The 14,613-nt window shown below is 30.0% G+C and overlaps 1 protein-coding gene across 2 annotated transcripts; it reads left to right on the forward strand.

The window, feature by feature from the left end:
• Positions 1-1,272: 1,272 nt before the first annotated feature.
• Lmanii (Lysosomal alpha-mannosidase II) lies at positions 1,273-13,491 on the forward strand. Of its 2 annotated transcripts, none has more exons than XM_077412431.1 (17): positions 1,273-1,464; positions 2,557-2,659; positions 3,694-3,775; positions 4,033-4,218; positions 4,563-4,768; positions 6,537-6,673; positions 7,676-7,809; positions 8,873-9,086; positions 9,178-9,374; positions 9,555-9,742; positions 9,986-10,197; positions 10,538-10,748; positions 10,825-10,942; positions 11,264-11,540; positions 12,009-12,257; positions 12,498-12,647; positions 12,775-13,491. In XM_077412431.1, the coding sequence occupies exons 1-17, from the start codon at positions 1,342-1,344 to the stop codon at positions 13,003-13,005; spliced, it is 3,018 nt and encodes a 1,005-aa protein (XP_077268557.1). In that variant the 5' UTR covers positions 1,273-1,341; the 3' UTR covers positions 13,006-13,491. The 2 variants fall into 2 exon arrangements, with proteins under 2 accessions (XP_077268557.1, XP_077268556.1); XM_077412430.1 differs by lacking the exon at positions 7,676-7,809 and adding an exon at positions 7,323-7,456 and having other exon boundaries at positions 1,274-1,464; positions 12,775-13,489.
• Positions 13,492-14,613: the final 1,122 nt, after the last annotated feature.

Below are 14,613 nucleotides of genomic sequence, written 5' to 3' on the forward strand. Positions count from 1 at the left end.
TATTATTAATGTAATCAATAACAACAATTACATTTAAGTATTAAATATTATTTATATTGTTTGTATTATATACAGAACATGAAAGAAGAAAAGAGTATATTTTTAAATTTTAATAAATTTAAAACTATTATTTAAAAACTCATTTACTAACTCTTATATTCAACTCCAGACAGTCACTTTCCGACATTTGACTGTACGTTCAAGTCCGAGCATTCGCGCTCGATTCTGGGACTTAATCTCAGTACTCTTGTATTTTAAGACCGCGCTTTACGCACAATTTAGTTTGTATTAACAATAAAATCTAAAAAATAAAGATAAGTTTTAAAAAAGAATAAGCTTGAAATCTGGAATATCATCTCGTATTAAATTAAGTTCCAGATCAAATAAGCTATTACTTCTAATCAAAATCCTCTCCCCCTCCTGCTCCGGAAATTGCAACAACTAGAAAACGCACCTCCATTTAAATCTATTCCTGCCGACTTCGACATTGATTATCCTAATTACAATCAGCTAGATAGAAAGTGATCCCCGTTACGAAATTTATAGACTCCGATATCTTTTTGGTCCCGAGCAATAATAATAATAATAATAATTTTCGCGCACGACTTGCATGTTCAACTCCCTTAAATTGCTTAAAATGCATTAATAAAAAAACGGACGAACAACATACAGAACGTGACAATAGTAAGATAATTTATTTTTATTCTTAATATAGCAGAATGTTTATAATTTCTATTATTTATTAACATTCACGTTAGTTCATGTCAATATATACAATAATTTCTTAAGGATTACAACTCTTGCCATAATAAAATTGAACCTTCTTGTGTCTGTTATCTGTTCACATCAAGAATTTTTTATGAAAAACATCCCAGAATGTTACATATTTTTTTTGAGATATTCGACTTTACAATCAGATTACAGAACCATATCATACTTTATCAGATATAATATTTTTAATATCAAAGCATGATAATAAAAGTATTACATAGTGTATGTAAATTTTATTTTAGTTAGCACGATTTTGTGATATCTACCATTTTTAGGAAAATTTTTGAACAATAATATAATAATAAATATATTTTTCATGTTAATATTTTTTTAATTATTATATTATTATATTGAATGTTTTTAAAGTATTTTTTGAATCGTAGAATTTTTTATTTAAATTATCGCCTACGCTATTGCATTCGCGACCATCATCGGTCTACATCGTCTTTTATCTGCTGTGGCAAGCTATCACACTGGAACGGAACGAAGTCCGTCAACGCTATAAGTATAAGGCGGCAGCTTCAATTATCTCATTAGTCACATACGTTGCACGTCAGAAGAAGCAACGCTATGTTGCGATACGAATTTCTGCTTCTTCTTCTGTCGCTGGTATTCACGCAGTTTCTCGCTCCCGGCGATGCAGCGCGAATACCACGAACCACACCAGACGCAGCACCTACTAAGTGCCATGAGGTACGCAAATTAATTGCTAATTGGAGTAATTAGGAATGCGATGCAAATCGTAATTCCGTTTTTAAAGCTCTACAATTACATCTATAGTAACGACAGTTTAGGTTATAAGATTTCAAGCTGAATCAACTCATACGATGAGCTTACGATAGCTATTCGCTATAGCGTTACGATCGCTTACGGTGAATATTACGATAGATGTTTTCCGGCTCCAGTCGTGCTCAACTTATATTCGTGCTTAAAAAGATGTTTATCCTTTCTAAAAAAAAAGGCATGTTAAATCGATACCCGCATCTCTCGAAGTCTTCTCGAAAGTCTCGACGTGCTTTGTTGGCTCTTTCCCGCGATGCTGATTGATTCTGTTGCTGCGCTAACTTTGTGAGCGGCTGTCATAGCATATTTTGACAGTTGTGTGTAATATTAAAGCTAAATAGCGCGCGCGAAGCGCGCGTCTGTGATGTCTAGTATACAAAATATTACATATAATAACTAATAACATCTAAAAAATAAGAAGTTAACTTCACGCGTGAGAACTCATGCGGCGTTGCTAAGTAACTGACCCTCTCCTCTTCTGTCACGCTGATCCGAGCAAAAAATTCATCAAATCGCGTACTTTACACAAGTATTTCTCGAAAACGAGTACCGCAAGGGTATTGGCACTTACCGCATATAAATTCTATTTTTATGGAGCATTATATATATTAGTTTTTCAAAAACATTTAGAGAAAACTTTTTTTACAATTTATTATAATGTCTGTTTTACAATAAGAATAGGAATCCCATTTTAAAAGTTAAAACTTTGAAGCTCAATATCTCGATTTTTAATACCGCAAGAGGTACTGAAATTTATATTACGCATAAAGCACACCTAAATTAACGTATTCACAGTTTCAAGAAAATCTAGAGAAAATCGATTTTCCGGAGAACGTCCTTAAAGATTCGTGTCAATTTTTCATTCACAAATATCTGCTTCGTAATAACCAAAATTGCGTTTTCAATGTAAATTAATTTAATTCATATAATACGTATTTTAAAACCCAATAACTAATTACAAAATAAGTAGAATAGATGTGGTACATGCTTTATTAATTTTAGGCATGCCATGCCGTGGATCCGAATAAACTTAACATTCATATGGTCCCGCATACTCATGACGATGTCGGTTGGTTGAAAACCGTGGATCAGTATTACTTTGGAAGTAAGTCAACAGTAAAACTAATCAAGTGAGAGAATAAATAATAAAACTAATAATTCAAATATGAATGACAGAAAAAATAATCTTTGTCTATGCTTTCGAGAGAGGGCACGTGATAAAATCATAAAATTTATGTGAAAACTCTGGGACAAATAAATAAGCCAAAATGAGAATTTAAATCGCCAGTGAATAATGAAAAAATCAGCCCATAGGTATCGTTTATTCGACCCAACTGGCCAACTTTATTTAAACAACGCTACGTTTCGACCGTAGATTTCGGTCCTCTTCAAACGCCTAAATACAAATTATTAATTATTTAAGCATATTGCCCAAACTACGCCACAAAAAATAATTTGTGCGTTGAGATCTAAGGGAATAAATAAAAATAAAAATGTACGTTGGGACGATGATATATTCTTTAGTCGTTTGATCGTTGAAAGACTTGTCAGCTCTGTAGTAGTACAAATAAATAAGTACAGTTATAACCCACTTTAAGGCCCACAATTATATATTAATCAAATTATTTTGATATCGTAAGCTTAATTAACATTTTGGTTGGTGCCTCTTAAGTAAAATTTTATTTTTACGTAACTGAATATCAACAGAACTAATTGAGAGAATTGACTAGTATAACTTGAAAATCTTGGTTACTTGGATAATCGTGGGTCCCAAAGTGGGTTATAACCGTATTTATTTTTTCCAGCAAAAATTGCATTTTGCACACAATTATCATATTTTAATTAATATTCATAACCGCACGCATTATTTTCCGTTACGTTTATCATTTTCTTATATATATATATTATAATATAATATATAATATCTATAATATGAAAGCTTAAAAGCTCCTTAAATACTTCTTACAGACTTTATAAAATTATATTATTATTACATAATTGTAACATTCTTCTGCTGAGAATAAAGATTATTTTTCTCTATATATTTTTCATTATTATATGATATTTTATTACTACAGATTCACATTTCTATATTTCATTATCTTATAAATTTGTAATAAAAATTTTTTATTCATTGAGGTCGTTCTACAATCCAAAAGGCCGGTGTGCAGTACATTCTTGACAGTGTCATTAAAGCATTGTTAGCTGACCCAACTAGAAGGTGATTATCTCAAATATAACGTCTCTGACATAAGCATGCGATAAAGATTCGCACGAATACATTCAAAGCACATTATCATAGATAAGTATAGATATATAACATACAGATAATTTTATTTTATGATAAGTGTAACGTTAATACTTTGTAAGTATCTTATCAATTCTACTGTTAAAAAGAATTTCAACCAATATAAATTTTACATTACTCAAACATATTATATACAGCATAAATTTTATATTATTCAATTACTTCCGCAGATTTATTTGGGTGGAGACCGCTTTCCTCTGGAAATGGTGGTTACGACAAAATGACTTGGTACGCGCTGACGTCAGAACCCTAATCGCCGAAGGGCGATTGGAAATTATCGGAGGAGCGTGGAGCATGAACGACGAAGCTTGTACTCACTATCATTCATTAGTGGATCAATTTACATGGGGATTCAGGTACAACATATAAGTGTTTGATATGGTAGACACATCAGAGTGAGAAAAACCTCAAAACTGAGTACAACTGATTAATTTACGAAACTCTTCTCACTCGTCTACATGTATCTGATGATTTTGCGCATATATAAAAAACGCGACATGTATAATTTAAATATTTTTCTATAAATATTCTCGAAGTAAAAAATATATTTAATTTTACGAATATTGGCTCAATTAAACCTATATCACATGTGAATATAAAATACAGCAATATAATACATCATTTTGTCTTCTAGAAACATTTCGTATAAGTTCTTATCTAAAATCATAATTTATATGTTACTGATCCTTGATCTGTATAGGCGACTCGACGACACGTTCGGAAGCTGTGCCAGACCGCGCATTGGATGGCAAATAGACCCATTCGGCCATTCCAGAGAACAGGCTTCTTTATTCGCGCAAATGGGATTCGATGGAATGCTATTTGCTCGTCTCGATTATCAAGATAAGAATAAGAGGTTACAAGACAAAGAGATGGAATTTATTTGGAAGAGCAGTCCAAATTTAGGTAAAAAAGTATCTTTGATAAAGGCGAGGACTCTAATAATACTAGTTTACAGCATTTTTTGCTCATGATCAACCAAAAACTGTTTCCTATTATGTTGTTTTTATTACTTTGAATATGAATTAACAACCAAAAAATTCCTACACATCTAAATATGCCTCTATCGTAATTCAAAGTTTTGCAATAAATAATAAGTGCCAAAATTTTTTAAGAAAAAAAAAATAACAGTATAAAAGTTAAAGAATAAATATATTTGCAATATCTGTATTTATAATTTAAAAAAAATATCACAAATGTGTTGAATCTATTTTTCTTAGAAAAAACCAGCAATAATCATTCATTATGTTCTTGTCTCACTATCCTTGATAACAAGCCTCCGTAACTGATGATATAAACCTTCGTTGCTTTATTTATATAGTCATTAATTCATTTGTGTTGTCAATATAGCCTACGACATTTTGAATATTGAATTGAAATATTATAAATTAAAATACTCGTATTTCTCAATTTATTCTTTAATATGACATTTATTTTATACTTAAAAAAAAAATTGAATAAGATGTAATGGATTTTTTTCCTTCAAATGCATGTTGTGTAAACCTATATTTTAAAAAATTTATGATATTTATTGATTAAACAAAAACAAAATAAAAACTTGTAAACTAATGTAACTAGTAATTACTATAATTACAGAAGAAAGAAAGATACAATGTGCACGCATTACATATAACACATGTATATCTAACACTGAATACATTTATAACAATTTTTCTAAGAATTTTTATAAGAATTAAGTTTTCTTCTAAAATCGTTGAGGGTAAATATGCATAAAAGGTCGAACCTCACCGATGACCTTGACCTTGACATATGTTGTCAAAGTCACCCTCCTGAGTAACCTTCGGAAGGTTTTAGCCGGCGGTCATTGTTTATTAAAAAGTTATAAACAAAAAAAGTTTGAAAATTATAGCAGCTATTTCGAGAATTGGAAGGCATAAATGACTAATATTCCGTTTCTTTTTTTTAAAGCAGAGAATACTTTATTTCGCGAGAAAGTCGCTGCTTTACCAAAACACAACATTTAAAACAGTACATTGTTGATAAATTGTATATTGAATATATGTGAGTATTGAAAGGAATAATCAACAATTTACTGGTTTAAATGTGGTGTTTTAGTAAAGCAGCGACTTTCTCGCGGAATAAAGTATTCTCTGCTTTAATAAAAAGACTACAATTTATCAACAATTTACTGCTTTAAATGTTGTATTTTGATAAAAAGCAGCGACTTTCTCGCGAAATAAAGTTTAAGCGCGAAAAAAGCTTTAAAAGTATTTAAGTGTTTAAAGTGCGTCACTAATCTAAACAAAACTAAACAAAAACTAAACAAAAAAAGTATATGTGTGAACTATTTCGACGTATATATTAATCATTTATGTCTTCCAATACTCAAAATAGCTGCTATATTTTTCAACCTTTTTTTGTTTATAACTTTTTAATGTACATTGACCGCCGGCTAAAACCTTCTGAAGATCACTCAGGAGGGTGACCTTGACAACATATGTCAAAGTCAAGCTCATCGGTGAGGTTCGACCTTTTATGCATATTTACCAAAAAGTCTTAATAAATAATGACTTTTTTTTAACGTTTTTGCTAAAAATAGAAATCAATTCTAAATCTTGCAAATGCATATATTTAGAAATTGGATTTTCTTCAAGATAAAAAAGATATATTACACAATATGGATAAAATTATACATATTTAATATTATTTTCAGGCAAGCGAGCGAACTTGTTCACAGTCGCGATGTTCAACAATTACAGTCCACCACCAGGATTTTGCTTCGACGTTTTATGCGCTGACGAACCAATGGTCGATGATCCCGATAGCCCCGACTACAACATCGACAGTAGGGTATGTAATGTAATAACATCGCGGAATGTGGTAGTTATTGACATTAGAGGTCCCTAACGATAAACTAACGAGGTCGTCTCAAGCGTAAATTAACGAATAGGGCTTATGCGACGCTTTGTGCCAATTAATTTATTTCTAATTATTATTAACAAAATAATAAAATTATTAATAGAAAAAAGTAATACACACAATTACCAAAAGTAATATAAATATGTAATAGAAAATCTCTATCATCTGGAAATTTTGATTTTAATAAAACAACTTAAACGATAGAAAGGCTGAGAAAGATTTTATATTTATATATCTAAGTACTATATATTTAATATAAAAGGGATACTTTTTTTTTATTTCTTAGTCGGAGAGAGATAATATCGATTCTAAAAATTTTGACAACTATAAATTTTCAAATTTATCTGGAAGATTTAACTATCCTATAAAAGTTTAATTAATAAAAATCAAAATTTTTTGTTTAGTGAGATTTTCTTATTAGCAAAAAATAACATGCGTAAAAGATAACATATCTTATTAAAGCATAATAATGAATTCTGAAAACTCGTAATTATTAACTAACGGTCAAATTGCTCAAATAGTTTAGGACATATTCGTTTTGTGCGAGAATCATAATCTACGCGATGTATTTCTGTGCCAGATCGATGATTTTCTGAGATACGCGGTTACGCAACGTAATTATTTCCGCACAAATCATGTCATAATGACGATGGGAGAAGATTTCTCTTATCAGCACGCGGAAATGTACTTCACGAATCTGGACAAGCTGATAAGGTATTAAACGCTAAAAATTTAAATTTTTTAATTCACGCTTTTCGAAATATGTCCGACGCTTACGAGTTGGGGAAAAAAAAAACAATATTGTTGCTTCGCAAAGGACGACATCGCTAGTAGGCAGAAAGAAATGAAGGGCAGAAATGGTTTTTACAACATCGCGAGCGATGAAATGCCGTCTTCGTGTCACGGTAAGTAAAAATTGTGCGTGATTGGCAGGTGGACCTGTTCGTGAGATACGCGAAAATTCAAGCACTTACCTATAAAACTAATCACATTATTATCACCATGGGAGATGATTTTCATTATCAACAGGCTGATATGGTGTTCGGTAACTTAGACAAGCTAATCAAGTAAGTCTAACTTTAAAAAATCTTTCTGACAAATTCGACTTTTGAGATCATTTGACTCATTCACTGACTTTAAATTTTATTAAGTTTGAATTGAATATCCATATAATTAAATATAGAATAAATATAAATTTATAATATCCTATTTATAATATAAAGGCAAATAAGAAAAAATTAATATTTTTTTATATTAAATAGTCTTATTTTTTACTTGAAATTCAGTGAATAGAAAGAGAAAATAAAAAATGAAAATGGATCAAAATATAATATAACATAGAGTATTTGTGTAAGGAGTTAAATTAACATTCTTTAAAGCATAATAAATTGTATTAAATAAAAAATGCAAAAAATTAAAAATAATGTGACATACGATGTCGACATCTACGACAATTTTGTCATTTTCTTAATGTTTAATATAATATTACGATTTACAAGCTAGCAGTTATAGACAATAATAATTAAAAAAGAAAAAAATAATTATAAATAATATTGAAATGCATAAAACTGGTAGAGAACGCAGAAGTTTTTCTAGACTTAAAAAATCAATTGTGTAACAGATAAGATACGAAAAATCTTTTCGTCCACTTTTTTCATAAAGCTTCAATATTTAATTTTAACTTCTTAACTATTATAACAAATATTATGGGATGTATTTTCAACATTTTAACATAAAAACACATACATGTTGATATAATTAATATAAAAAAATAGAATTAACACATAAAGCAGTATAATTATAAAAGTTTACTTTTATTAATTTTTAATTAAGTTTGTATTGATGGTATCATATAGATTCCATAATATTTATAACTAAAGTTTGGCAATTAAACTTATGAGAATTAAAAATAGAATAAGGTTTCGCACTTAATACATTTTTATATTATATAATCTTAATTGTAATTATATATATATATTTATTATAATATATCTTTAATAATTCGTAAAATAATTTAGTCTTTTGAGTTCTAATTATTATTGAGCCTTAATAGAATAATTATTCCAAAAGTATCTTAAAATATATTTTATATAATTTGGCACTAAAACATTTTTTTTATAATTTTTTTAGGTATACAAATGAACGCAATGGTTCTACAGTAAATGTAATTTATTCGACGCCCTCGTGCTACTTGAAGGCCCTAAACGATTTAAATCTTCAATGGCCCACCAAGAGCGATGACTTCTTCCCGTATTCGAGCGATCCTCACGCTTTCTGGACCGGCTATTTCTCGTCGAGACCAACCTCGAAATACTTTGAGCGCGAAGGAAATAACTTGTTGCAAGTAAGATAGTCAAAGATAACTTAATTCGTACTCAAACTGTAATCTATTTAACTGCGAGCCATATTTTCAAGGCCTAACTGTTTGTTTTTAGGCAAGCAAACAACTCGTTACCTTGACAAACTTAAAGAATTACGACGAACCCTTGGAACACTTCCGGGAAGCAATGGGAGTGATGCAGCATCACGATGCTGTTACCGGCACTGAGAAACAAAAAGTCGCGGAAGATTATTCTCGTATATTATATGAGAGTATGGATAAAGCCGGAGAAATAATCTCGAAAGCCATAGGGTAAGTATTCTCTACCAAAACTTACTTTAATTTTAATTTTAATTTTTAATGTCAAATTATAAAATAAAAATATAAAATAATTATATAGTACGCGTTTCTATATACACAAATATTACACAGATTCACTATATAATATTTCATAAAATTTAAAAAAAAATTTTGTTGATGTTCGTAAAACAGGAAATGGGCAAATAGTACGTCGCCGGAGACCTTTGAAATCTTCACGTGTTTGGAATTAAACATTAGCTCGTGTGCGTTTTCCGAAAATAGTGACATATTTGAGGTTGTAGTATACAACCCTCTAAGCAGGCCTGTTTCCACTTATGTTCGCGTCCCCGTTCAAGGAAATTCTTATATTATTTACTCAGGTATGTACATTTCTTTAAAATATATATTCTCTAAAATAATATACAATACAAATGTATATAGATTTAAAAATCACAGGCATTTTTATACGTATGTCATAATTCGTATACACATATATCGTAATTATACAAAATGTGATAATACTTTTTTACATAAAATAGATATATTAAGTAATATTATTTCTACATATCAATTAAAATTATTATTGGGATTACTTCTTTTATTGGGGGGGGGGGGGATTAAAGAAATGTGCCCCGAAGGAAAGTGCCCCGCGCAAATGGTACCGATTCCCGAAGCAGTACAGAAAATCCCAGGAAGAAAAAGCAACGCGACAAATGAAGTCGTCTTTCGCGCTTCAAATATCCCTCCTCTCGGTATTCAGGTTTATCTTATTGTCGCTAGGACGCAAGAAAATGTAGTTGACCAATCTCAATCAGGGAAATTTATAAGTAATGAGGTAAATAGATCCATACAAATGTGTAATATAAATCATTGGAATTAATTCTTACGTAATAGCATATTTAAAATATATTCTAAGAATACATTATTTTCCTATTAATGAAATTATCATTGATTGATACATGGATAAAATATTTTATAACACATATAATCAGAATTCAAACTTCATAGATAATTTTCTTATTTATAGACAATCTATATATACATAATTTTCTATATATAGACAGTCAGTCTCACAATTTTTTTTATAACGTTACAAAATTAGTCTTAAAAAAATTAAGTAAGGATTAATCGAATAATCTCAAAAATAATAATTGAATTTGTTTTGTAATTTTTAGCTGTATAATATATCCGTCAATACCAACGGTAACTTGGCAATACGTTGGAATAACCAGGACATGAACGTCGTACAATCTTTCCAATACTACACAGGAGCAGAGGGTAATAACAAGATCTTCGCTAATAGATCATCTGGCGCTTATATCTTCAGACCTAAAGAAACATCGGCCAGGAATTTTGCGTACACCGGATCATATAAAATATACAAAGGTCTATAGAATCCATTAAGGCAGCTGTATTCCAAATGACATATCATAAATGCATACTAAAATTCACTTCTTTATAGGTCCCGTTGTAGAAGAACTCCATCAAACAATAAACGAATGGGTTAGTCAAGTGGTTCGAATTTATCCAGAAGAAGAATATATCGAACTCGATTGGCTGGTTGGACCGATACCTGTCAAGTACTATCAGCTTCTATTGTCGCAATACTAAATTCTTATCTATGCAACAAGAATCTCTAAGATCTCTAAAATTTAACGTAAAATTCTCTTTTTTCTAATTTCATAAAATTTTACATATATTTTAATAATATATTTATAATATTATTATTTTTTATATACACATAATACCTGTGATATTAAATTTTTATTATAAATTTATATTTTATATATACTTATAATATTTATATATAAATTTTTCGGAAAATTATAAATTAGATTTATAAAGTCTGAATAAATAAGAAAAAATTGATTAAATAATGATTATAAACTGCTTTATTTTAGGGATAAGATTGGTAGAGAGATAGTCACGAGGTACTCGAGCAATCTACAAACAGACAAAACGTTTTACACGGATAGCAATGGAAGAGAGATGTTAAAGCGTGTGAGAAATTATCGACCAACGTGGAACGTCGAATTGCATGAACCGATATCTGGAAATTATTATCCAGTGACCAGTAAAATTGCGCTCAAGGATGAAAAGAACCAATTGAAACTAAATGTCCTCGTCGATCGTGCTCAGGGTGGAAGCAGTTTGGAAGACGGGGACGTTGAATTGATGGTAGATATACAAATTTGATTAATAAATCTTTACAATTAGTTTTACTAAGCGTGCTAACTCTGATCAAATTTAAGTGATAAAAAAACATATATAATTTTTTTTAACATAATAAAATATTCAAGACAAAAAACTGATGTAAATCTATAAATAAAATCTGTATATTATAAAATTTGAAATTAAAAATTCAAATATAAAGCTATATCTAAAATAAACTGTACAAATTTTAAATTCTATAAAATGAATTTAATATCTGTATTCGAATTGTTCGTTCTTTAAGCGTAATTTTGTACTTACAAAGTTAATTTTATAAATTAAAAAATTTTAATGCAAATTTTTATTGTTAAAGAAGACAGAGTATTAGTCATGAATTTACTTTGTGCTATGTATTTTACTGCAATTTAATAAACATTTTCAGATATGTTGGAGTTAAATAAAAATATGTATATAATAAAATAAAATTGCTTCTAGCTTCATCGAAGGCTTCTAAAGGACGACGCGTTTGGTGTGGGTGAGGCATTGAATGAAACTGCCTTCGGTGAAGGTTTGGTAGCGAGAGGCAGGCATCATCTCTTTGGAGGTAAAGTGAAGGACGTTGATGAATTTGTATTGAAGGAGAAGGAATTGGCGCTTAAGTTGGCTATGCATCCCATCCTAGGCATCCCCCGTAGAATATTCTCGAATAATCTTGAGGATGTACATGGTGTACTCCAAAATTTCGTACGTATAACACTTATAATCTCTATTTGGCCATGAAAAATACAACATTATTTGCAATTAGTGTGTGAAAACCACATTTTTACGAATTATTTCGAGTTTTTTTTACTACGTTTTTACTTTAAACGACTTTAAATAATGTAATAAAATTTGTTATATTCATTATAGTTATATATGCATTTAGCATTATAAGTTATTTTTTAAGTAAATATGATTTTATTACTTAACATTTTTATGTTGCAGCGTTCTGGTCTTAAAAAAGCATTGCCGCCAAACGTGCACATCCTTACCTTAGAGCCGTGGAGAGATGACACAGTTCTATTGAGACTGGAGCATCTCTTTGAAGTCGGTGAGGCGCAGAAGTTGTCTCAACCAGTTGAGATTAACATTCAGGTGAGTTTTTAATTATCTTCTTTCAATTAGAGCCAATATATTACACAAATTTGAAGATGGTTAATTTGAAGTTGTCTATGTAATAAAAATATTTAAGATTTACAATTTTCTTATCTCACTTCAATAGGACCTATTCTCGACGTTCACGATTGAATCGATCGAAGAGACTACGTTAGGCGCTAATCAGCTATTAAACGAAAATAAACGTATGAAATGGGAGCCAGAGACGAATGACATTATCCAGAATGAGGAAGAAAGCAGACAAACTGTGGAAGTTAATGACAATGTAATCAGAGTCCTCTTGAAACCGATGGAAATACGGACCTTTATTCTCAAAGTGAAGCAAAGAACTCTTTAATCTTTTAGCAAAGACATTTAATTTTTACATTATAACGTGTTTTACATTGACGCACGAGATCACGAAATCTCTTTTGGAGCTATCTCTTACATAAAATATAAGACATATGATGAAATAATTACAACATCTTACAAAAGTAAGTAGCTTACTTCATCGTTAATTTATATGTTTGTATTGTATTATAACCTATCGTAAAACATGCATTGTTTTGAAATTAAAACATATACATTAAAACATGTACATATTCTCGAAAAATTAACATACAGATTTATAAAATAATACATTAATAACTATTAAATAATATATTAATAACTATAAAAAAAGATTAGTCTTTATTCTGAATTAAAAACTGTTTTTTAATACAATTATTTTCAAATTAAACATTTGTAATTTTTGCCGTGTCAATATAAAGCAATAGCTCCAAAAGAAATTTAAATGCAGACTAAAAAATAAAATACAACATTGAAATAATTTAAAAAATCCTGTTCTAAAGAAATTATTTGTAATCATCTATACAATAAAAAAAAAATCGTTCTCGGCTTGTAAATGGAATAAAAAAAAGCAAATATCTTGATTTCAAAACTTTAATTATGAAGATAGTGAAACAATTAAAAGTAGAGAACATTCTACTTAAACACAGAGATGCGTTAAACTTCAACGTATCAAAAATATAAATAGAATTTCAGCAAATGTTGAAAAACTTTATCAAAAACTTTATTAACACAGATAATGTTTTATAACTTTTAAGTATCTTGGCGGCGAAGGTTTATCGTCTTTTATGGTATGCTCGATCATCGCGCTGTGAGAATGGTCGCGAAGAAATTTTTATAAAAAAGAAATTTTATTTTAAAAAATGATACAATTTAACATTAAAATTTTCTTAAAGTTATTTAATAAATGTTACATATATTTCATAGCGTAGTATACACTGTACGTTTAATACAAATACAACTCTCTATGCAAAAGTAGAGGTTATGGAATAAAGATCCGAAGCACACGTACAAATAAATTTGAAACATTTACGTGACAAAGTTACGTGAACGAGCGAATCATGCCTGTTCTTCAACGAAAAACGAAATTATATTCGCACATTCAAGCTTGTTCGCACTCTCGATGTTTAAATTCATACGCATTTCAACTCTTTGTTCGCGAAACAAAGTGAGAACGCCAAATGCGCGATCGTTCTTTTTAATTACTCAATTAATTATTAATTCCCGCGTTTAACGAGAGGGTCAAGCTATTCATTAAAGCGTGTCTTCACACTTTATTTGGAGTAGAAATCAAGACGAAGGCACAAGAGACGCGAATTTCGAGATTATCGTTTCACTGTGACACGCGGGCGACGACGGTTCTATTTTAAAATATTACGTATTAATTGTGCGAAACCCGCGCGCGTTTACGGCGCATTTATTCGCGCCGCGTCCGCTAATTGCGTGCGAGACGCTTAAAAAATACATTGCGTGTACTTGACGCCTTTTTTTACCTTTTTTGAAAAAATTAATTTTGTACTGATTTTAATGTAAAGACTGTTCGATCTTTACGTTTAAAAACGTCTTTTCGTCTGGTTACTTGAACGGCATTCCTAACGCAACACGATGCGATGAACTA

The sequence above is a fragment of the Temnothorax americanus genome, unplaced genomic scaffold (assembly GCF_048541705.1).
Source record: "Temnothorax americanus isolate GAGA-0224 unplaced genomic scaffold, ASM4854170v1 Scaffold30, whole genome shotgun sequence".
In the NCBI taxonomy this organism is placed as follows: domain Eukaryota; kingdom Metazoa; phylum Arthropoda; class Insecta; order Hymenoptera; family Formicidae; genus Temnothorax; species Temnothorax americanus.